At 45.0% G+C, this 24,848-nt stretch overlaps 1 protein-coding gene across 5 annotated transcripts; it reads right to left on the bottom strand.

The window, feature by feature from the left end:
* Positions 1 to 564: 564 nt before the first annotated feature.
* Positions 565 to 24,835, bottom strand: mtg1 (mitochondrial ribosome-associated GTPase 1). Of its 5 annotated transcripts, none has more exons than XR_003878275.1 (12): positions 24,585 to 24,835; positions 18,009 to 18,073; positions 16,748 to 16,852; positions 16,385 to 16,471; positions 15,416 to 15,472; positions 6,681 to 6,771; positions 6,510 to 6,571; positions 6,321 to 6,417; positions 4,976 to 5,057; positions 4,633 to 4,745; positions 1,160 to 4,411; positions 565 to 1,030 (listed from the first exon to the last, which is right to left on the bottom strand). XR_003878275.1 is itself a non-coding variant. In XM_029753356.1 (11 exons), exons 1-11 carry the CDS (start codon positions 24,685 to 24,687, stop codon positions 4,314 to 4,316), a joined length of 960 nt encoding a protein of 319 aa, XP_029609216.1. In that variant the 5' UTR covers positions 24,688 to 24,835; the 3' UTR covers positions 565 to 4,313. The 5 variants fall into 5 exon arrangements, 1 of the variants encoding a protein (XP_029609216.1); XR_003878274.1 differs by having other exon boundaries at positions 565 to 2,075; positions 2,371 to 4,411; XR_003878276.1 differs by having other exon boundaries at positions 565 to 2,964; positions 4,156 to 4,411.
* Between the last annotated feature and the right edge of the window lie 13 nt (positions 24,836 to 24,848).

Below are 24,848 nucleotides of genomic sequence, written 5' to 3'. Positions count from 1 at the left end.
ACCAAGCCATAAGACTCCTGCATGGTCACTTTAACTATACATTCATGTACATACTACCTCAATTGGGCCGACCAACCAGTGTTCCCGCACATTGGCTAAGCAGGCTGTCTGCATTGTGTCCCACCCACCACCCCCTTCTTTTACACTACTGCTACTCTGTTCATCATATATGCATGGTCACTTTAACCATATCTACATACTACCTCAATCAGCCTGACTAACCGGTGTCTGTATGTAGCCTGTCTTTTTACTGTTGTTTTATTTCTTAATTACCTATTGTTCACCTAATACCTTTTTTGCACTATTGGTTAGAGCCTGTAAGTAAGCATTTCACTGTAATGTCTACACCTGTTTTATTCGGCGCACGTGACAAATAAACTTTGATCCGATCCAATCAGAACCAACATTTACTCGTCATCATCTTCGACACGATATTCCTCAGATATGTTTATGTCTTAGACAATATATTGTAGATGAGTAATTTAGTTATACTATTTATGGATTAATAAGGCTAAATAATCAGCATACATGTAGCGGTGTAACATCGACGCTGTGAGTCGAGAAGCAGGTGCAGGTGAAACGTTTAATAAAACAACGAACATGGAATGAGACAACATAACAGTAGGGTCTATGCATAAACACAGGATCAATACCGACTGGGGAAGGAACCTAAGGGAGTGCCAGATAATGGAGTCCAGGTGTGCCTCATGATGACGTGTAGGTGTGCGTAATGATGGATCCTAGGACCGGTGGTTAGTATACCGGCGACATCGAACGCCGGAGGGGAGGAGCAGACGTGACAGTACCGTCCCTCTGATGCACGGCTCCAGCTGCAGGATGACGCCAACCAGAGGGACGACCCCGAGGACGAGGAGCGGGCCAGTCCAGGCTGTGAAGGTGGAAATCACGGATGATGTTGGGATCCAGAATGTCCTCCACCGGAACCCAACACCGCTCCTCTGGGCAATACACCTCCCAGTCCACCAGGTACTGGAGCCGACCCCCACAACGTCAGAAATCCAGTCGGGATCTGATGGCATAGGCCGGGGGGGGGGGGGACAGCATCAGCTAAGGGACCAGGAACCACTGGCCTGAGAAGGGAGACATGAAAAGAAGGTGAGATATGGTAGTCACTGGGAAGCTGTAATCTATACGTCACCTCGTTGATGCTCCGGAGGACCTTGAACAGCCTCACAAACCGGGGGCTTGGTTTCCTGCAGGGCAGGCAGAGTGGAAGGTTCCTGGTAGAAAGCCAGACACGATCCCCAGGGTGGAACACAGGGGTCGCACTGAGGTGGCAGTCGGTCTGCTCCTTTTGACGGTGGACGGCGAGCTGGAGATCAACCACAGGAGATTCGGTCTAACCCGGGGCCACGGAGCCAGGGCCGGCTGAAAACCCAGAACACACTGGTAGGGAGTCAAACCCAGTGGAGGCGCGACGTAGCGAGTTCTGGGTGTACTCTGCCCATGGAAGGAATCGAGCCCACTCTCCTTGCCGGTACTGACAGTGACTCCTTAGGAACCTCCCCAGCTCCTGGTTCATCCTCTCCACCTGCCGTTGGACTGAGGCCGGTACCCGGAGTCTGACCGTGACCCCGAGCTTCTCCATACCCGTGATGTGAATTGGGGGCCACGGTCGGAGGATTACCATCTCGTTGAGACAGATCTGCACCCATAACGCCCAACTCTGAAGCGTCCACCACCACAAAGGATATCGTGGGATCTGGGTGTTTGAGCAATGGGGCGGAAGTGAAACGTCCCTTGAGTAGACAGAAGGCCTCGTCGGCTGCTGGGCTCCACACCAACCTACGGGGACCACCCTTAAGGAAAGAGATGAGAGTACCAACGCTCCCGAAGTAGGTTACCCTGACGGATGGCCATTGCAATGAGAGCTTGTCGTCTCGACAGGCCAGTTCCATCTGGACCTCCTCGCGCAGACCTCTTCTGAATAGCAAACGAAGCGCCGGCTCGTTCCAGCCACTGGATGCTGCTACTGTCCGGAAGGTGAGCGTGTACTATGCAGCAGTCTGGACCCTGCCGTAATTGGAGTAGACGCTCACCCACCTCTCTGCCATCTGGGGGATGATCGAAGATACATTTAAAACAGAGTCATGAACACCTCATATGAATCTAGCTCCTCCTCTCCTCTCTCCCAGATGGCCGTGGCCCACTAACACCCGCCCAGTCAGCAAAGGAATAACCGTGGCAACCTTGGACCTCTCGGTGGTGGGAGCTCCCCTCTAGTGCGTATACAGGGAGCACTGAAGTAGGAAGCCACGGCATTTAGATGGGGTGCCATCATATTTATCCAGGAGGGACAAACGGGGTGCCATCATATTTATCCAGGAGGGACAAACGGGCATCGCTGACCTGAGCGGGTTGCTGAATGGGCTGTTGTGCTGGCTCGACTGGTTGTAGAGTATCCTCCGCTAGTTGACGGCAACGTCTCCCGGGTATGTTTGAAACGTTGCCCACTGCGAAGAACCTCTCCCATAGCCGTCCCCAGTTGTGCCAGCTGGTCCTGGTGTTGACGTAGAAGGTATCCCTGCTCGTCAACCGTCAGAGATATTTTGTTCTCCTGCTGCTTCCATTGTTTGAGTCAGTATTCTGTAACAAACATGCTGTGAGTCGAGAAGCAGGTGCAGGTAAAACGTTTAATAAAACAACAAACAACAAACATCAAACGAGACAACAGAACAGTAGCGTCTTAGCATAAACAAAGAAACAATACTGACTGGGGAAGGAACCTAAGGGAGTGCCAGATAAAGGGGAGGTAATAAGTGAGGTAATGGAGTCCAGGTGTGCCTCATGATGACGTGCAGGTGCGGAATGATTGATGCCAGGTGTGCGTAATGATGGACCGGTGGTTAGTCTACCGGCGACATGGAACGCCAGAGGGGAGGAGCTGGAGTTGATGTGACAAGAGGGGCCTTGTGGCTCGTTCTACAGGTCTGCTATCCTGCCCTGGGGAGGCAAAGCTATTTTAGCATCGGGACAGAAGTCAGGATGGCCAGACATTGGTGGGAACTAAAATGTATTGGTAAAAAGGAGCATTGACAAGTCAGCATCACATGATTTGTGAGACAAATCTCTCACTTAGTCTCAGTAGCTGTCCAGTGTTCCAGATTTTAATGAAATATGACCTAATAATGAATTACAATATGAGTGAAATAGGTATTAAAGTATGTTAAAAAGCAGCTTTTCTGTGTACCCCTGCTTGTCCTGTTCACAAACAGAATGGTGCGGGCGTATACTGGTTATTATAAATATTAATTACAAATAAACATCTGATTTTCCAGCTCAGCCAATGAGCCAAACAGACATCTTGCCAAAGTATGTGAGGTCACATAATATCAGGAAATAGCAAGCATTTTTGAAACTGTCTGTTTCAGATACAAGTTTGAAGTGGGGTTTTTGGTGAGTCAACATCATTATTTAGAGTGTACAGAATGAGCTTTTAAAAATGGGATTTTCATTGAACAGTTACTTTCACTAACTATGAATCTCTCTCATACACCTAAGAAGCTATATTTTCATATGCAGACAGAGTTATATATCAAATGGATCGCTAGCATACATTGTGAACTGTATTCACTTAAATATGTGTCTTTTATAGGTAAACATTTATGACAATGCCCCTGCATGCTAATTAACACATCTAAGTTCTTAGACACTGACTTTCCATGACTGTGTCAGCAATAGTTGTACTGTTCCTATGAATGAGTGACGACTGCTAGCTACACAATTATTTCTAAAATGTTCATGACAAAAGCAATGAGTCAACTGAATTGAAATGTAATTGACCCCATCCAAGAATCGAACACTACAAACTGCCACACCCAATCCCAAATCAACCCCCTATCCCTAACCCGCTACTCCCTTCCCAAAGCACTTTCCCCTCGCCCGTTACTGTACAATCCCATTTAAAACTGTTGTGCAATCAAGATACTGTACATAAAATACATTTTATTATGATTGTGTGCATTTACACTAACAGGTACATAAACAGATTATGTACAAACAACAGTGTCGGCATTCTTACTGATCAGCTGCTCTGTGTTGGGTGAGACTAGAGAGCAGAGACTAGAGAGCAGAGACTAGAAAGCAGAGACTAGAAAGCAGAGACTAGAAAGCAGTCTACTGTGGAGAGGATACCTGCACTCGAGTTTCCAACAAGGTCTCTGTCAGGTAGAGGTCTATGGTGAGAGACCAGACTCCTGAGTCTGTGAGTACGGTGTGTGTCTGCCAGACCAATCATCTGTGTTGTAGTAGTGATCAGTCTGTGTTGTAGTCAGTCTGTGGTGTGGTAGTGGTCAGTCCAGCATGACCCGTCCCAGCTCTCCCTTCCTGAACGCTCTGATGAAATCATAGGCTGCTGCTGTGTAGTTAGGCACTGTGAGGGTGATGTTACCTAGGGAACACAGAGATTAGGTACATACACCAATAGCTAACAAAAGCCTTTAATAAGGCAAGTATAAAGATTTGTCTCGATGCTAAAACGTGACCCTGTAATAGTTGTAAGAACTGAACTATTACTCTGCAATTACTATGTAAATTGTTATATGTAAATACAACTTACAATGTAAATACACAGTTTTACAAAATATTTAGTATGATATGGTTCTCTCTTACCCACTCCAGTGATGGCTTTAACTCGTTGAGTCTTTCCCAGTTTGACAGCGATACGATTCAACACCTGCTGGATGTCATCACTAGGCTCCCTGAGATCATACCTCTCCACGTAACTACACACAGACACACACACACTTCATGTAACTAGACACAAAGAAACACTCACCTCTCAAGGTTACATTCAGCGACATTCAAATCACTTTTGAGTAACTCAATGGATTCAATGTTGCTGCAATATACAATATTGGAATCAGTGCTTTGTGCAAACAATGGTGTAAAATTATAAAAATGGCCAGTGAGGACTGGCCATGTTATGTTATAGAGGCAGGAAAGCTGCCTGTACCTGTACTTCTCCAGTCTATTGAGAGAGAACAGTAGGTAGTCTGCCATGATGTCTTCTCCTACTAGATGGTCCAGGATGGTTCCTGACAGTAACAGCAGAGGAGGGAGTCATCATTATAACGGCCATACTGCATGTCCTGCTGATAATCACATGGCTTGATGTGGAGTCACTGTGTCAAAGGGCTGCCATATAATTCCCACATGCTTCGATTGTTATATGATTGAGAGCATTGGAAAGTTCATATTTATCCATACAGTGTGAGAGGCCCATCAGAGCTTGGCTGTTATATTAGATTCCACTGGCCTCCCGAGAGGCGCAGTGGTCTAAGGCACTGCATCGCAGTGCTAGCTGTGCCGCTAGATATTCTGGGTTTGAGTCCAGGCTCTGTCGCAGCCGGCCTGCAACCCGGAGACCCATGGGGCGGCGTACAATTGGCCCAGCGTCGTCCGGGTTAGGGGAGGGTTTAACCGGCAGGGATGTCCTTTGTCCCATTGTGCACTAGCGACTCCTGTGGCAGGGCGGGCGCAGTGCACGCTGACATGATCGCCGGGTGTATGGTGTTTCCTCCAACACATTGGTGCGGCTGGCTTCCTGGTTAAGTGGGCATTGTGTCAAGAAGCAGTGCGGCTTGGTTGGGTTGTGTTTGAGGACGCATGGCTCTCAACCGTCGCCTCTCCCGAGTCCATACAGGAGTTGCAGCGATGAGACAATTGGATACCACGAAATTGGGGGAAAAATTAAAAATAAAACAATATATTAGATTCCACTAGGTGGCACTGTAGTACCATGGAATACAGAGACCAGGTGGGTCCAGAACCATATATGTCATAGAACACCTTCCTAATATTGCGTTGCAGCCCCTTTTGCCCTCAGAACAGCCTCAATTTGTCAGGACATGGACTCTACAAGGTGTCAAAAGTGTTCCACAGGGATGCTAGCCCAAGTTGACTCCAATGCCTCCCACAGTTGTGTCAAGTTGGCTAGATGTCCTTTGGGTGGTGGACCATTCTTGATACACACAGGAAAATGTTGGGCATGAAAACCCAGCAGCATTGCAGTTCTTGACACACTCAAATTGGTGCGCCTGGCAACTACTACCATACCCCGTTCAAAGGCACTTAAATCTTGTCTTGCCCATTCACCTTCTGAATGTCACACATACACAATTCATGTCTCAATTATCTCAAGGCTTAAAAATCCTTCTTTAACCCACCTCTTCCCTTTCACCTACACTGATTGAAGTGTATTTAACAACTGACATCAATAAGGGATCATGCTTTCACCTGGTCAGTTTATGTCATGGAAAGAGGCTATACATCATTGGCCAGACCTAGTCTGTACTCACCACATAGGGCTAGCTTCATGCCTGTCTCCAGACTCTGTATCTTCGGAGGAAGGACACCAGGCGTATCTAGAAGATGGATGATGGGTCTCTCACACACCTCACAAGAGGAACACACAAACACATTAAGTACTGAATATACACAAAAACAGACAAGTGACAGGAACACAGACAGGTGAAACCATCACTCACCTGTATTCTAGTCAACACTGCTTTGGTAATGCCTGGTTCCCCTCCTACTTTTGACCCCCGACCTAAAGGTAGAAAAAGGTGGATCATCATTACCTCAACAAGGGTTCAATGAAATCCAGACCACAAGGAATTCTCCTAATCCCAATATCTCATTGTAACGTTAAGTTGTACCTTTCTTGAGGTTGGTTCTCCTCAGAGCATTGATGAGTGATGACTTTCCAACGTTGGGCACCCCAATCACCATCAGACAGAAGTTGGTGTTCTGAACATTGAATAAACACACGTCATAACATGACCACATGGCCGTAACCACATTCAGACCACATAAAAGAGCGTTGTTTACCCCCTCTATTAACCATACAGACAGACAAACAAAATAATACAGACAGACGAAATAAGGACACAACTAGACAGGGCAACTGACAAAGAACACAGCTGATGCTACAAGGACAAAGACACCAAGGAACACAGCTATAACTAAGAGAAGGCTTTTCTAAAGAGGGTGGTTTTTAGGCCAGTTTTAAAGGAGCCCAGAGTCTGTGGTGCCGTGAGTACATTCCAGAGGTGGGGGTGTTAATTTCGTCAACAAAAATGGTGACAAAAATAATCGTCAAACACCTATTTTTCAGTGGCAAATTGACGAGACTATAACTGACTAAATAGACCCAGAAAAAACGAACACTAAATAAAAATGATTTTTCCATTTCAGTTCACTAAATTGAGACGGAATTATCTATGTGACTAAACTCTGACAACTAAGTGGACTGGACAAGAGTTTGAGAGATTGAAAGCTTTCCAGTTATGAGGACAAGTAAAATTACCAGCACAGATGCAAAGTTCTGTTCAGCAGTGGGAAGGACGCGCCACACCCAGCACACACAGCCTAGCCTACATCAGCTGGTGAGCTGCAGGGGAGCAAGCGATGAGTGTGGGACGATAGGCTCCACTCCGGCTCTGCCGCCGATTACACACATTGCACAGGCGTCTCTCCCCGTAGCTAACCAGTCACCACTAGCCTTCTGTCATGACGTGGCCCTTTCTGGGTGTAGATCGTGGCTTCCCCCTCTCTCACTCTCTCCTACACCCAGGTTCTGTTATCTCAGGTCGTAAATTCCTGGCGGAGACTCTCTACCCCTTTTCATGCAGAGAGAGAGACCACAGAGTGAACAAGGGATTTCACTTGGCCAAACTCCTAAATCCCCAAAATGGGAGTTTTAAACAATATGTCCACCTTTGAGAGTGTAGGAATGGTCCGTAGACACTTAAGGGACAGTTATGTTGAGTGTGTTTCATTTTGTGACCTCATGAAGGACAGGAAACACACAACTATATCTCTGAATGTGTACATTTCTCAATTATGGGGTTTGCATCTAATTCTTGTATAAAATGAATGAGTAAAGATGAAACTATTTGTGAACTGATGTAATGTGATGTTAACCTTCAATTTTGAGAGAATTGTATTTTTGTAAACTTTAACTAGTCACCGGCCACGCCCCCATGAGCACAGACATGACCTGGCGTCATGGAACCGCCTTTTCTATTGTTACGAATAAAACCCCCTCCAGAGGAAATCCTCTTCAGACCACGCATACCTCGTGTAAGCTGAGGTGGCACAGGTTTGCGTACCAACACTAGAAAACCAAACCACGTGGAGCATTGGCTACACAGCTGGAAATGGTTAAACTCTGAGACTATCGATCCCTACAGAATATGAGCAAATCTTAGATACTAATTACTAGTCTGCAGCTAGAAATGATGTAAACCTGGGATGCGAATACCGACAACCGCCGAAACATCTATTCTATGAGAACATTTCTGAATGGTACTCTGAAGTATCCATTCTAACCATGAAAGACTTGGATCTTCAGGGAAAAGAAAGAGACAGAGACTCGGATTAACTCTCCAGCAGACAGACCGGATTCCAACAGAGAAGACAACAATGACATACACCGTAAATATGTACTTGCAATTATTCTCGAATGAGCAGCCGTTCATGTGCGAAGGATTAGCATTTCATAGTATATAATTATAGACTGTGTAATGAATCCATTTGGTCTTTCCCGCTCTTTCTCAGTCCACACCCCCTTCCCTTTGCCCACTAAGCCGTCATATCGGTTTAGCCCACTAGGGAATCTTCCCTATCATTGTTAGTAACCAATATCTACTGTTTGTTTATGCATTTCTGTGATTATTTAGTTAGTAAATAAATGATTAAGTCAATTGGTGTATGGATGATTTATAGTAAAGGCTGGGTTTGTGCAGATAACCAACAATTTATGACGTTCAGATGAGACTGACGTGAGGTAAAGAATAACTCATTAACTGAAGACTAATTGATAAGATATTAAAATATCTGAAGAGTTACATTCGGAAAAGTATAACTTTGTAATCTGAAGATGTTCTGTGGTGCTCCAACTCCCTAGTTAATTAAATTGACATGATTAGTTTAATCACGTAATAATAATTACAGAGAATTGATTTGATAAAATAAGTCTTCACCTTTAATGATGCCAAATACACGACACTTCTGGTTAGCTACCCTTTGCCTAGTTAAGAAACACAAGCTGCTTTACAAAATTAAAAATAATAGCAGCATTAAGTTTAATAGTAAAAGAACAGTCTAGCTATGTTTTCATTTCCCGTGAGTATAGATTCTAGCCATTACCATTCAAAAGATACGACTCATAATAACGGCACTAGGTTTTTTTCTTTCTATCGTGCATTGGCGGGCCACATTTTACATTCATAAAGCATATCCTGGGCCATCCTAAAATTAGGATACTTGTGGACTGGACCATTAGACATTTGTTTAGACTACACCTTGTTCAGTAATGTTACCTCATTAGCTAGCTATAGCTAACAAACTCGGGCAACATTTTGGAACATTCATAACAATGGAAATGACGTGACCAAGTGATGGAGGTGCAACCCATACTACTTTGCCAATACTTTGCGGGACCATCTGATGATTGTGCTACTCTCTTTCTGCGCATGTGTGTCTCTCTTTTGTATGTAATGTGCAATTTCTATGTAGGATTAATAGGAATTTACATGGCCAGATAATTGTTTCTTACACATCTGTCATATTTCTTCTGTTGGAAAGATAAAAGGATGTTATGCAGAAAAATATATTGGTAGGACAAGGCTATTTGTGCACAAGCACACAAGTCAGTGATTCATGTTTATTATAGGTTAATGACTCAATACAAATGTGATGCGACTAAAATGTGACTAAAGCAAAAGGACATTTACCTGACTAAAATGGCCCACAGTTTATCATTTTGACAATAACTAGACTAAATCATTATTCAAATGACAACAATGTGACTAGCACTTAATTTTATTTAAGTCAGAATGACTAAGACTAGACAAAAAAAGAATAATAATAATAAAAAGAGTGCCAAAATGAACACTGGGTCGAGCAAAAAGCCTGACCTCCCAATGGAGCAAAGCTTGGTAGTGGAGGAGCAGGCTATATTGCTTGATCTTAGGTTGCGGGTAGAGGTCTGTTGAGGGACGGGAAATGTCCAAATGGGGAGCAACCAGGGGGAGCAGGTACACTACCGGTCAAAAGTTTTAGAACACCTACTCATTCAATGATTTTTCTTTATTTTTACTATTTTCTACATTGTAGAATAATAGTGAAGACATCAAAACTATGAAATAACACATATGGAATTATGTAGTAACCAAAAAAAGTTGTATATTTTATATTTGAGATTCTTTAAATAGCCACCATTTGCCTTGATGACAGCTTTGCACTCTTGGCATTCTCTCAACCGGCTTCACGAGGTAGTCACCTGGAATGCATTTCAATTAACAGGTGTGCCTTGTTAAAGGTTAATTTGTGGAATTTCTTTCCTTCTTAATGGTTTGAGCCAATCAGTTGTGTTGTGACAAGGTAGGGGGGTATACAGAAGATAGCCCTATTTGGTAAAAGACCCAGTCCATATTATGGCAACAGCTCAAATAAGCAAAAGAGAAACGACAGTCCATCATTACTTTAGGATATGAAGGTCAGTCAATACAGGACATTTCAAGAACTTCGAAAGTTTCTTCAAGTGCAGTCGCAAAAACCATCAAGCTCTATGATGAAACTGGCTCTCATGAGGACCGCCAGAGGAAAGGAAGACCCAGAGTTACCTCTGCTGCAGAGGATAAGTTCATTAGGAGTTACCAGCCTCATAAATTGCAGCTCAAATAAATGACACATCTCAAAATCAATTGTTCAGAGGAGAATGTGTGAATCAGGCCTTCATGGTCAAATTGCTGCAAAGAAACCACTACTAAAGGACACCAATAAGAAGTAGAGAAATGCTTGGGCCAAGAAACACGAGCAATGGACATTAGACCGGTGGAAATTTGTCCTTTGATCTGGAGTCCAAATTGGAGATTTTAGGTTGCAACTGCCGTGTCTTTGCGAGACATAGTGTGGGTGAACAGATGATCTCCGCATGTGTATTTCCCACCGTAAATCATGGAGGTGGTAGTGTTTTGGTGTGGGGGTGCTTTGCTGGTGACACGGTCTGTGATTTATTAAGAATTCAAGGCACACTTAACCAGCATGGCTACCACAGCATTCTGCAGCGATACGCCATCCCATCTGGTTTGGGCTTAGTGGGACTATCATTTGTTTTTCAACAGGACAATGACCCAACACAACTCTAGGCTGTGTAAGGACTATTTGACCAAGAAGGAGAGTGATGGAGTGCTGCATCAGATGACCTGGCCTCCACAATCACCCAACCTCAACAAAATTGGGATGGTTTGGGATCAGTTGGACCACGGAGTGAAGGAAGAGCAGCCAACAAGTGCTCAGCATATGTGGGAACTCCTTCAAGACTGTTGGAAAAGCATTCCAGGTGAAGCTGACAGAGAATGCCAAAAGTGTGCAAAGCTGTCATCAAGGCAAAGGGTGGATATTTGAGGAATCTCAGATATAAAATATATTTTAACACTTTTTGGGTTACTACATCAAATCAAACTTTATTTGCCACATGCGCCGAATACAACAAGTGTAGACTTTACCGTGAAATGCTTACTTACAAGCCCTTAACCAACAGTGCAGTTCAAGAAGAAAATATTGACCAAGTAGACTAAAATAAAAAGTAATAGTAAAAAGTAACACAATAAGAATAACGAGGCTATATACAGGGGGCACCGGTACCGAGTCAGTGTGCATGGGTACAGGCTAGTTGAGGCATTCTGTACATGTTGGTGGGGGCGAAGTGACTATGCATAGGTAACAAACAAACAGCGAGTGTACAAAAGGGAGTGGGGGGGGGAGGTCAATGTAAAATTGTCCGATGGCGATTGTTATGAATTGTTCAGCAGTCTAACGGCTTGGGCGTAGAAGCTGTTGAGGAGCTTTTTTTGTGTTGATGAGCTTTTTTGGGAGGGGAGCTTTTCTCTGACACCGCCTACTATATAGGTCCTGGTTGGCAGGAAGCTTGATGTACTGGGCAGTTCGCACTACCCTCTGTAGCGCTTTATGGTCAGATGCCGAGCAGTTGCCATACCAGGCAGTGATGAAACCGGTCAGGATGCTCTCGATGGTGCAGCTGTAGAACTTTTTGAGGATCTGGGGACCCATGCCAAATATTTTCAGTCTCCTTTTGGGGGAAAAGATTTTGTCGTGCCCTCTTCACAACTGTCTTGGTATGTTTGGATCATGATAGTTCATTGGTGATGTGGACACCAAGGAAATTGAAACTCTCGACCCGCTCCACTACAGCCCCGTCATGTTCATGGGGGCCTGTTTGGCCCGCCTTTTCCTGTAGCCCACGATCAGCTCCTTTGTCTTGCTCACATTGAGGGAGAGGTCGTTATAGGCCATCTCATCGTTGTCGGTGATCAGGCCTACCACTGTTGTGTCGTCAGCAAACTTAATGATGGTGTTGGAGTCGTGTTTCGCCACGCAGTCGTGAGTGAAGAGGGAGTACAGGAGGGGACTAAGTACACACCCCTGAGGGGCCCCAGTGTTAAGGATCAGCGGGGCAGACGTGTTGTTGCCTACTCTTACCACCTGGGGGCAGCCCGTCAGGAAGTCCAGGATCCAGTTGCAGAGGGAGGTGTTTAGTCCCAGAGTATTTAGCTTAGTGATGAGCTTTGTGGGCACAATGGTGTTGAACGCTAAGCTGTAGTCAATGAACAGCATTCTCACGTAGGTGTTCCTTTTTTCCAGGTGAGAAAGGGCGGTGTGGAGTGAGATTGAGATTGCGTCATCTGTGAATCTGTTGGGGCGGTATGCGAATTGGAGTGGGTCTAGGGTTTCCAGGAGGATGCTGTTGATGTGAGCTATGACCAGCCTTTCATAGCACTAAATGGCTACCGACGTGAGTTCCATGGGGCGGTAATCATTTAGGCAGGTTACCTTCGCTTCCTTGGGCACAGGGACTATGGTGGTCGCTTGAAACATTTAGGTATTATAGACTCGGTCAGGGAAAGGTTGAAAATGTCAGTGAAGAAACTCGACAGTTGGTCCGCGCATGCTTTGAATACACGTCCTGGTAATCCGTCTGGCCCAGCGGCTTTGTGAATGTTGACCTGTTTAAAGGTTTTGTTCACATCGTCTACCGAGAGCGTTATTACACAGTCATCCAGAACAGCTGGTGCTCTTGTGCATGCATCAGTGTTGCTTGCCTCAAAGTGAGCATAAAAGGCATTTAGCTCGTCTGGTTGGCTCGCGCCACTGGGCAGCTCGCGTCTGGGTTTCCCTTTGTAGTCCGTAATAGTTTGCAAGCCTTGCTACATCCAACGAGCGTCAGAGCCGGTGTAGTAGGATTCAATCTTAATCCTGTAATGATGCTTTGCTTGTTTGAAGGTTCGTCTGAGGGCATAGCGGGATTTCTTATAAGCTTCCGGATTAGTCTCCCGCTCTTTGAAAGCAGCAGATCTAGCCTTTAGCTCGATGCGGATATTGCCTGTAACACATGGCTTCTGGTTGGGATATGTACGTACAGTCACTGTGGGGACGACGTCATTGATGCACTTATTGATGAAGCCGATGACTGAGGTGGTGTATTCCTCAATGCCATTGGATGAATCCCGGAACATATTCCAGTCTGTGGAAGCAAAACAGTCATGTAGTGTTAGATCTGTCTCATCTGACCACTTCCGTAATGAGCAAGTCACTGCTACTTCCTGCTTTAGTTGTTGCTTGTAAGCAGGAATCAGGAGGGTAGAATTATGGTCAGATATGCCAAATGGAGGGCGGGGGAGAGCTTTGTATGCATCTCTGTGTGTGGAGTAAAGGTGGTCTAGGATTTTTTCCCCGCTAGTTGCGCATGTGACATGCTTTGTTCTGCCGGTGCATGGAAAATCCCGCTAGCTCTATATTGTCTGCATCTTCGTTCAGCCACGTCTCGGTGAAACATAAGATGTTACAGTTTTTAATGTCCCGTTGGTAGGATAATCTTAATAGTAGGTCATCAATTTTATTTTCCAATGATTGACGTTAGCAAGTAGAATGTAAGGCATTGGGAGTTTACTCGCTTGCCTCCGGATTCTCAGAAGGATCCCCGATCTGCCTCCCCTTTTCCGGCATCTTTTCTTCACGCAAAAAGTGTGGATCTGGGCCTGTCCAGTGAATGCAGGATATCTGACAAAATAAGTTACACAAAATGTTTTTTTTTGTTTTTTTTTAATAGCACAATTGGTTGGGAGAATGTAAAACGTCATCCATGTTCTTCGGCGCCATCTCTACACGATTCCATGTGTTATTGCATCGTTTTGATGTCTTCGCTATTATTCTACATTGTAGAAAATAGTAAAAATAAAGAAAAACCCTTGAATGAGTAGGTGGTCTAAAACATTTGACTGGTAGTGTAGCTATTCAGCAGCCTGATGGTCTAGAGGTAGAAGCTATTGGCCAGTCTTCGTTTTAGCTATAATGCTCCTGTACTGCCCGTGTCTGAGTGGTGGGAGCTGGGAGAATAGGCCGTGGTATTGTAGGTGTCCTGGATGGCAGGCAGTGTGCACCCAATGGTGCGTTCAGCTGAGCTTACCACTCTCTGTAGTGCCTTGCGGTCAGCGACAGTGGAGTTTCCATACCAAGCTGTGATGCAGCCCAACCGTATGCTCTCTATTGTGCTCCTGTAGAACACTGAGGGCATTCTGGGATAGGCCACACTTTTTCAACCTCCTGAGGTTAAAGAGTCACTGTCGTGCCTTCTTCACCACAGTGTCCGTGAAGAGTGCAGAGCGCATTGCAGTAGTCCAGCCTTGAGGCGACAAAGGCATGGAAGAGCCTCTCTGCATCAGACTGAGTAAGGGTGGGACGGAGTTTGGCAATGTTCTTGAGGTGATAAGAGTGATGCTTTGCACAGATGTTTGATGTGATTGTCGAAGGTTATAGAGGAGTCAAGCTTAATGCCCAGATTGTAAACATTGGATGAGAGGGGGATGTTCTTGCTTGAGAGGTGGGTTATAGGCGAATGGTTTTGCTGCTGAGTTGAAGGAAGTTTTGCGTCATCCATGCCCTTATCTCCTCAAGACAGGTGTTAAGATGAGCAGAGGGACTTGGGGAAGTTTTCAGATACAGCTGTGTAATCAGCATAGCAGTGGAATGAGATTTCATTATGGCTGATGACACGACCGAGGGTAAACAGAATTAACAGGATGTGTCCAAGAACGGATCCTTGTGGGACAACACAATTGAAAAACGAGCTCAGGGCTGGTCCCGTAAGCATTCCAGGAGGATGGAAAGGGGACTGGACACACAAACATAGCTTCAAATTGACAACCAAATGAACTGGAATTTAGGGTTGTAAAACTCTCATTTGTTATCGTCTAGGACTGAGCGTAGCCCTATACTACACATTTGTTTTTTCTAAACACAAAATCGAAACCAATCAGCCAATCAATCAATCAATCATTCCTCAATCAGTTATAGGCCATGACCTCACCTCCTCTCGGTGGAAGCGTGGCTGGCTCTCGATTAATTCTGTGACCATGGGAACCAGCTGCAACAACAGAAAGGAAGATTAACAGAGTAGGAGAGAGCTGTCCCAATGTTACTAACTCGGTCTTCTGTGGAACAGTTATAACCAAACTGCAAAGTCACCCTTTCTTAAAGGAAAGATTCACCCATTTTGAATGTTATATTGTTTTTGTGCATCTCTGAGTGATCTATCGATTCCCGGGGTCATTTCATGTATATCTGAGCTACTGCCGTTAAAGCAGACAGAACCTCGTCTGGTATGATAAAACTGCTCTCACTACACTGGAAGTTAATAGGAATACAACTTTTAGATCGCAAATATGTCTATTATACACGCCAGATTTCAATTCTGGCCGATGTCATAACGCGAGAGTTTGTCTTCTCTGCAATGAGCTATTTGATCATATTTTTGCGATATTCCTACCTCGAGAAATTTGTAATTTGATAGAGGGTCCACACATTTCTTCTATTTGTCTGCCTCTGCAGTCCAGGGTGCATTGCATGGCCGTTGCGAATGTCATACTCCACTCTGCGAGGCACATTGAACTGAAAATGACTCCTAAATTGATAGTGCAGTTTATTTAGGCAATTTTACAGCTAAGTCACTGATATTGACTTTGGTATTAATTGTGTGTAGTTAAATTTGCTAGCTAGCTACCTTGCTAGCTAGCCAGCCAGCCCATAGAGAGCATTGTGAGTTTTGTAGTCGACTAGAGCTGCAAAAGATTTCTACAATTTTCACGTTGCTACCAATCTTATTATAAAAAAATGAAACATTTGTTCACAAAAAAATATTGTTCTCACACATTAGTGTTATATTTAACACTGTAAATTATAAGAATTTGTGGTTTTGGGTGGATATTTCCTTTAAGGATCTCACAGGCTCTCCCTCTCCTTTTTGATGTTGTTCTCCGTCTCTCTCGGTCTCTCTTACCTTTATTACGTTGTCATCTCTCTGTCTGAGGCAGTCTGTGAACAGGACCTTCTTCACTCCATGTCTTTCAAGCTGTTTCAAAATCATCTGGAGAGCAAAACATTCAGATCTGGATCAGGACTCACAAGTCTGCATCAGGACTACATACAGCGCTGCACTGGACGCTTGGTCTCAATTCATTATATAGAGGCCAATCCAATTAATCTACTGCACGATTGGCCATATACACTCACACGGGTTTGTCTGGAAAAACACAAAAACAACCAGTCTGGATGCCAGACATTGTCATGCATCAACAGAAACAGAGCTGAACAAAGCTTCCAGGTTACAGAAACAAAACAATGATCTGCTACAGTAGCCTACATGCTTGGCAGACAGGTCAGCCAGGTCCATCTTGTTCAGCACCAGAAGATGAGGTCTGACGTCCAGACTATCCTGGAAAAGAGGGTTTCTACCTGAGAACGGGATGTTCTACTGTTAAAGAAACTTGTGCAAGTCCGTGTTAACCCACTGAGCTAAAGTCATTCGTTTGGGAGCTAATGCAATTCTTCAGGTCTCAGACAAGGCGACTCATCCCGCAACCGTGGTTGGTGATGTGAGTCCATCAGAGGGTGATGGGGCAAGGTAGGGCAAGCGATGTATGCCACAATGCCCCTTAGAACCAACTTCTCTGGTTTTAAACTGCTTGTGTGGCATCAATATGAGCCATAAACATTTATTATAGTGTCAAAATTGACTACAAAGTCTAAATAGGATCATTTTGGTCATAAAGTCAGTCTTACGTGAGTTCGTCATGACTTACTGGGGGTATGGATTACATACATGCCCACTTTTGCCAATGATGTCCAATTTCCCAGAGACAACACATTAAGGTCTGTCCCGAGCTGCCACGTGGGCATGTGTTGTCAAGTCTGCATATGGGTGCAAAGCACGAGCATTTAGCTTGGCAAATAGGAGTGAAAATGGGCTTCCATAAATTTAGTTCAAACTTCCAATGCATTTCAACAATATTGCCAGATGGCCAGGAATGGATTACAACCGACATGGTCACTTCTGCTGCCTGTCAACCGTCAAACTACTGGTGTTGGTGAGTATGTTATCTAAGTAGATAGCTGGTACTAGCTAGCTAGTAGCTACTTTTGGTTATACAAACTAATTTGATAATGCTAGCGAGCCAGGCTATCTATGATATTACAGATTAAAGGGGAACGATTCTGTAGCTAGCTAAATACATCAAGCTAACGTGTTATGTGATGTAACATTTCAGAGGAAGATGTGTGGGATGTTCACATTGAATACCCCACAAGCTGCTTTCCGCTTGGCTAAAGACAAGGTCAGCTCAGACTTTAGCCTACACATTTCTTAATTTGCTGACCATTATGAGAAGGGAGAAGTCCTCTACTTCAAAACTTTGTTCTCTCCATAGCAAAGCTAGCTTAGTTTATCACTCTGTACTTACTACTGGCCTTGTTTGTTGTGATTGAATGGCAAAGACACACCCACATCAAAACCCACCCTCAAGACAACTCTTTTTTGCCTTCAGTCAAGGCCGCTAGCATTTCTTAATTAGCATTGATGAAAAACAACAGCAAATCAGGAAGGGCAATTGCCCTTTAAAGGATATTCTGGCATCGTGGATTTCTAGGATGCAGTCAACATTCTTCACACTGTCCTTCATCTGTTTCAGACCTGAAGAGAGACCAGAGGAGAGGAGGAAGGGTTACTGTAACCTTCCCTTACTATGAAAAAGAGAGTTACACAGGTATCAAGGTTAACGAAGGTTACGTGTGTAACCACGGTTATGTGAGCTATTGGAGCACTACAATATGGTATCCTTCTGCTCGGCAGGAAACATTCCGCCCCCCCAACCCACTAGCGAGGCATCGATGCACACTAGCACCCTGCGGTGGACTGTTCTGTATCACTCCAACAGGAAGGAGTGAAAGTGCCATTTCAACATAGTCGTCACACATGCATTTGTCACCGATAGCTGATGATGTCTGCATCGTCTTTTGTGTAGATGGTGAAAGAAGCCGGCTGGAGTGGCCCGACGTGAGTAGGCCGAGTAACTTTCGGGCACTCAAATACGGACACAGCTCGTCCAAGCCAGAAACGGTCTAGGTAGGCCTGTATCTTCTCCAATCTCACCTGAGGGAGACGTGTTCTCATAAGAGTCTATCCACATCCCCAGGAAGACCACCATCTGTGAGGGAGTCAGGTTGCTCTTCTCCCTGTTTATGGTGAGGTCCAGGTCTTGAATGTGCTTCAAGATTATCCTTGTCTGCTGTAGCTTGCTCTCTTGATTGAGCACACACCAGCCAGTCATCCAGGCAATTCAGCACTAGAATGCCCTGGAACATGATAGGCACTAGGTCTGCGTCCATGCACTTTGTGAATGTACGCGGCACCAATGAGAGGCAGAACGGGAGGACCTTTTTCGTAAGCCACTCCTTCAAAGGCAAACCGGAGGTACTTCTAGTGATCTCGATGAACAGGAACATGGAAGTATGCATTCGTCAGGTCGAGCGTGGTCAACCATTGGTCGCTCAAGATTACCTGCAACACCCACGCTGGCGAGAGCATCTTGAACTTGAGCTCTTTTAAACATTTGTTGAGGCCTCGCAGGTCCAGAATCGGCCGAAAGCTGCAGTCCTTCTTCGGAACTATGAAATACGTGGAGTAGAACCCACTTAGCCATTCTAGCGGCTCTACTTTCCTGATTGCGTCCTTGCTCAGGAGCAAGGTTATCTCCAACCGGAGCACTGAGGTGACCCAGATGTCTCTGTAGGACGGTGGTCGGCATCGGAACTGGAGTTTGTATCCCTCAGGACTAGGGACGGGTATCGTTAAGATTTTAACGGATTTACTACTCTTACCGATACTGCTTATTGATCCGGTACTTTAATGGTATTCTTATCGGTTCTTTTGTTATTTTTTTATGAGAAAAAAACCCGAAACAAATTAAGAACAGAATTAACATTGCTTTATTTTCTGAAATGTAAAATAAATAAAATAAAAATTATTTACAGCAAAAGAAACAGCAATGTTTTGAACAAATCACTATTATAGACTAATGTTGTGATGATGGAAACGTAAAACAAATGAAATAAACAATATTTTCTTGCAAAAGAAAATACAGTGGTGGGGCATGCAGGTAGGCTGCAAAAGGACTAACAGTTCTTAGCAGTTCTTCTGGAGAAAGATCAACATATTTGCTTTCTCTGGCAGAAGTGGGGACCTCTCCTGCAGTCGAAAATACCCTCTCGCTAGTGGTGGAGGAGGCTTGAGCACAGAGGTAGCTTGTTGCAATGTTTGTGAGGAGGGGCAGAGTATCTCTCTTCTCCCACCACCACATCACAGGATCTTCAGCCATGGACCTTTGTAGAGCTCGACCTCTAGGTCAACACGCTCACTGAGGGAGAGGGACCTGTTGGATTGTCAACCTCAACTCCCTGTCCTCCTCTGAGAACAGCTCCTCCGAGGCACTTCTTTTTTTGTACATTTAAAAAATATATGTTTTATTTAACCTTTATTTAACTAGGCAAGTCAGTTAAGAACAAATTCTTATTTACAATGACGGCCTATCCCGGCCAAACCCAGACGACGCTGGGCCAAATTGTGCGCCGCCCTATGGGACTCCCAATCACGGCCGGATGTGACGCAGCCTGGATTCGAACCAGGTCCTGCAGTGACGCCTCCTGCAATGAGATGCAGTGTCTTAGACCACTGCGCCACTCGGGAGCCCAATGGGAGCCCACTCGGGAGCCCACTCGCCACTCGGGAGCCCACTCGGGAGCCCTCCATTTCCTCTCCTTCTCCTTCAGATTCCTCCTCCTGCTGCTCTGTGTCTGTCTGTCTGTCTGCTCCGGCTCCTCTGACAGCCCTGGTGTTGCTCCTGTCACATTGGCCTCAACAGCTGCCTTCCTCAGCCTGTTCCAGGCGGCGTCATTCACCGGCCTCCCTTTAAATATGGGGTCCATTGCTGTGGCCTCACGCAGGAAGGCTTGAATGTCCTCATCCTGATAGCGCTTTGAGAGGTTCTCCCATACCTTCTCTTTGATGGTTGACACAAACGTATCTACATGCTTCACAGTGAAATGCTCTTCCAGTTTCTGGAGGATGGGTTTGATCTGTCCACAGGTGGCATTCTTTTCACATGACACACACAGTGTGGATGTATAGAGGATTCTCATGAGCTGGACAAACTCCTCATCCTTATGGAAGTCCTCGTCCTTCAGACGGTCCAGGTTGTCCTTGGTCATTGCTTTTCGCAGTCGTGGGTCCAAGGCTGCTGCTTGGATCGCAGGATACTGCTCCATGAATCTCTCTATCATTAGATAGAGCGAGTTCCATCTGGTCTTGACATCAAGGATGAGTGAGTGTTGCGGAATGCCTGAAACAACATACATTTAATTACCACACACTTGAATATTCAATTAAATTGTTAAATGTGGGAATTTCAAAATAATACTTTAATAGATTGAACTGGCTTCTTACCAAGGAGCTGCTGCTTTTCCTTCAAGACTGTTTTGGACATTGAGGATCTCTTGAACCACACGACCACTGCTCTGATTCAGGCTGCCCATTTATTAATGGAAGTAATTTTGTAGATTTTCTGCTCTGCCAGATTCAATGTGTCCTATTTTTAGGATGTGTAGCCTCTTGATGGCAACATCCATATTTCCAGCATTATCAACAGTCACAGCTACAATCTTGTTCGGCTCTATCTCAAACTCTTCCAGAATGTCTGAGATCTCCTCTGCCACTACTTGGCCAGTTTGCGATTTGTACACTGCCCTGGTGTGGAGGACCTTCTGTTTTACACTGCCCTGGCTTGTGTAGTGCACTGTAACAGTGAGATAGTGGTCCTGACAGAGGCTGGTCCACCCGTCTGATGTGATGGCCAGCTTTGGAACATCCTTCAGCTCAGTGATCACATTGGCCTTTTCTACACCATACCAGGTAGGAATTAATGTGTCACTGAGGTAACTCCTGGAGGGAGGGGTATATTTGGGGTTGAGTGCCTTGCTCATCTCCCTACAGTAAAAAAAATATTGGTTTTCATGTGCTGAATTATCATTTTTGTGTTGTTGTGTATTGTATTGTGGAGTGATGGGACTAACATACAACCCTTTTATACTACTATATCCTAAAAATTAATACAACTCAATATTTACTGACAGACTGTTACCTCAAGCCCTTGGACTCCACTGTTGCAAAGGAGTGTAGGCCTTTCACTATGAACTTGGTCACGGCTAGGTGGCACTCATTCACCCTCTCCTCAATCATCATCCCACTAGCTGCCAGCATGAAGGGGCTTTGGGCTGGTCTTTGGCTTGGACCAGCGGTATTAGAGGGAGGAGTGGGTTGGTTCATTGTAGTTGCAACTTTAACAAAAAAATTGCTAAATCTTTAAAATGGGTGATTGAATTTATGAATGCACCCTCAGCTAAACAATCAGCTTGCCAATGGTTACTTTTGATCATGAACCCATGTTCGCATAATTGAGTTAACTCCAGTGTGTGGGCTCAAGGCTGCTAGCATACATACCTAACGTAGACCGGGCAACGAGAAATGAACTACGAGCTAGGCAGTCGAAAATTGTGCATTTCTCTGCCTGTACATGATGCACTTTCGATAGATGTTTGGACAGATTGCTTGTAAGGGCGGAAACACAAGCAAAACACGAGCACTGTCATTATCGACTCTGGCGAAGTGTAACCACACTTTTTAACATTTAGCTCTCTCCGCCATGGTCACTAATTAAGAGCAAGGTGCTGTAGCGTTTGGGAATAGCGAAAATGCATCATAGACGAATGTCTTAATCTTATTGCAAATTAGAAACGGTTGGTGAGATAAAATGTGCAAAATAACATTTATGTAGCAATAGTAATTTATGTAGCTTTCCAGTACCGAAAGCAGAACCGATAATGTCGGAGCTTATCAATACTACGGTATTTCATAATTTAGCCCCGGGGCTCATTTAATACCGGGTTTCGGTACCCATCCCTACTCAGGACTGTGCCCAGTACAGTCCTGGAGGGATACCAGCTGCCTCTCCCAGTTTGCCCTTTGGGCCTGGGAGAGACAGCTGACGCCGACCACCAGCACCTCAGAAGGACTGCCGGGGCCCGCCCACCCTTAGCCGCGTGCCGCAGCTTGTAAGGGTGGTCACAACGCCTGTCCTGCTGTCGGGGTGTAAAACGCCGGTTCCCATTTCCCTGGAGTCTCAGCAGTGGAGGAGGGGGGGCCAAGACGTTGCTGCACCGCCCTCGAGACACACTGCCCTGTCTTCCAGCTCCTCCGAGGGGCTGGAAGGGCGCGCAGTCGGCAAGAACTCCTGCAAAGTCTCACTGTCTTTGTGCAGTTTTGTAGTCTTGCTGTATTGTTGACCCCTGGCCCAAAGGTGGATCCTGGCGTGAAGGGGAGCTCCAAGAATGTTTTCTGAACTGGCGGTGGCAGTTTAGAATGTGCCAGCCAAAGATGGTGGCATGAAGTCACCACTCAAGGCCATCAGACTGTTAAACAGCCATCACTAACACAGAGAGGCTGCTACCTACATACAGACTTGAAATCATTGGCTACTTTAATAAATGGATCACTAGTCACTTTAATATTGCCACCAATGTTTACATATCTTGCATTACTCATCTCATAATTATATACAGTATTTTATACCATCTATTGCATCTCGCCTATGCCGCCCTATCATTGCTCATCCATATATTTATATTTTCTTATTCCATTCCTTTAATTAGATTCGTGTGTATTAAGTAGTTGTGGAATTGTTAGATTACATGTAAGATATTGCTGCACTGTTGGAACTAGAAGCACAAGCATTTCACTACACTCACAATAACATCTGCTAACCATGTGTATGTGACCAATAAAATTTGATTTGACTGATGTCAAAGCCTTGCCGTTGGCACGTGCCATGTCTGTCTGGAGCATAGTGAACAGCCTTGACACTTCTATGGCCTCCTTAAGAAGCTAGTCACCACCCCCTGGGAGGGATCAGCAGGGCGAGGTAGGATTGCAGCATCATAACCACGTTTGAGGCACGTCGTGATGGAGAGATTCCCGAAAGTGCTTTGCAGCTGTTCATCGCTTTCTTTTTCAGGTCCTGGTTTGAGGTGAGGCACCTTGCCAACGATCTCCTTGTCATCCATCTCTGGATAGTGGTCTAGCCCCAAGGACTCTGCATCCATTAGAAGAGTCCACGGGCTGGTCTGGTTGTCGCAATGGAAGTGCCCTCCCATTAAGGAAATTAGAAGGGGGGGGGGGGGGGGGTCGGCAAGGCCATTTTCTTGCCTGCCGAAATACCCTTCTAATTTCCTTCATTTTGTGGCTAGAGTCAAATACTTTATGTGGCACACACTACTTGTCAACATGAGCTACCAAAATGATTCTGAATTGTGCCAGGCCTTGCAGTCCCAAGATAGAAGGGCGGGGAGAATTTCGGCAGGCAAGAAAATTGCCTTGCCGAATCCCCCCCCCACTTCTAATTTCCTTAATTTTGGCACTACAGTCAAACACTTTCTGTGGCACACATCAGAGTCAAATACTTTCTATAGAACAAACTTCACGTCAGGATAGGCAACCGAAATTAATAATTAATCTGTGTTATATTAAACATTGAGGAGGGAGTAAAATGTAGGCAAGCTATAAACATTTCAGAACAACTTCTAGTCGAATAAGAAATGGAAAATATGACGAATTTTGGCAAAGAGACTTATTTAGACTAATACACTTGAAACAAATAGCCAAACCGAAAACTGCAGACATTACTGGTGCCTCCCCCGCGATCAAAGGACACAAGTAAAAAAAAAAAATGATGCTACTACGATCAGTGAAATGTTGCCTAAACTGTCAAAGGAGTGAAGAGCAGAAATCCCAACCAGCAAGCAAGTCGCAGCGTTGAAGAATTGAGTGCGTGCGCGTTCACGCGTAGGGGGGGGGGGGGGCGGCCCAGGCTACTAGGTTTATGTTAGAAACCTGGGCTAGCTATGTTAGTTGACTTTTTGCTTTCTTGGATTCTGTATTCATTTTGTGACCTCTAATAAGTCATGTCACATAGTAAGTTAATTACAAGCGTTTAGCTAGATATAGCCTACAACTGACATAAAGATACCTAGCTAGCTAGCTAACACGCTGACCAGACCGTTCACGCGCGTAACGTTAGCTGAGAGTGTTCACCAACCTTTTGCCATATGTCTGGGGAACCAGTGTGCAACCTCTCTGTCGCCGAAGTCAAAGACCGTCCTGAAGTTTGCTGCATTGCGGAGTATCTGATGAAGCCTCATATTTGTTGTTTAAAAAAACGAAATATTAGTTTATTTCACGTGTCTGAAGCAATGATGTGTATATGTAAACCATTGGTCTGAAGTCCTCTGTCATTGACAGCGTTTTACTGAAGCCATGTTCACATTGGTGTTACACTGTTTACATCCCGACTTTCCCTATT

Source organism: Salmo trutta, chromosome 5 (assembly GCF_901001165.1).
Source record: "Salmo trutta chromosome 5, fSalTru1.1, whole genome shotgun sequence".
In the NCBI taxonomy this organism is placed as follows: Eukaryota; Metazoa; Chordata; class Actinopteri; order Salmoniformes; family Salmonidae; genus Salmo; species Salmo trutta.
This window is presented reverse-complemented; position numbering and strand designations above follow the sequence as displayed.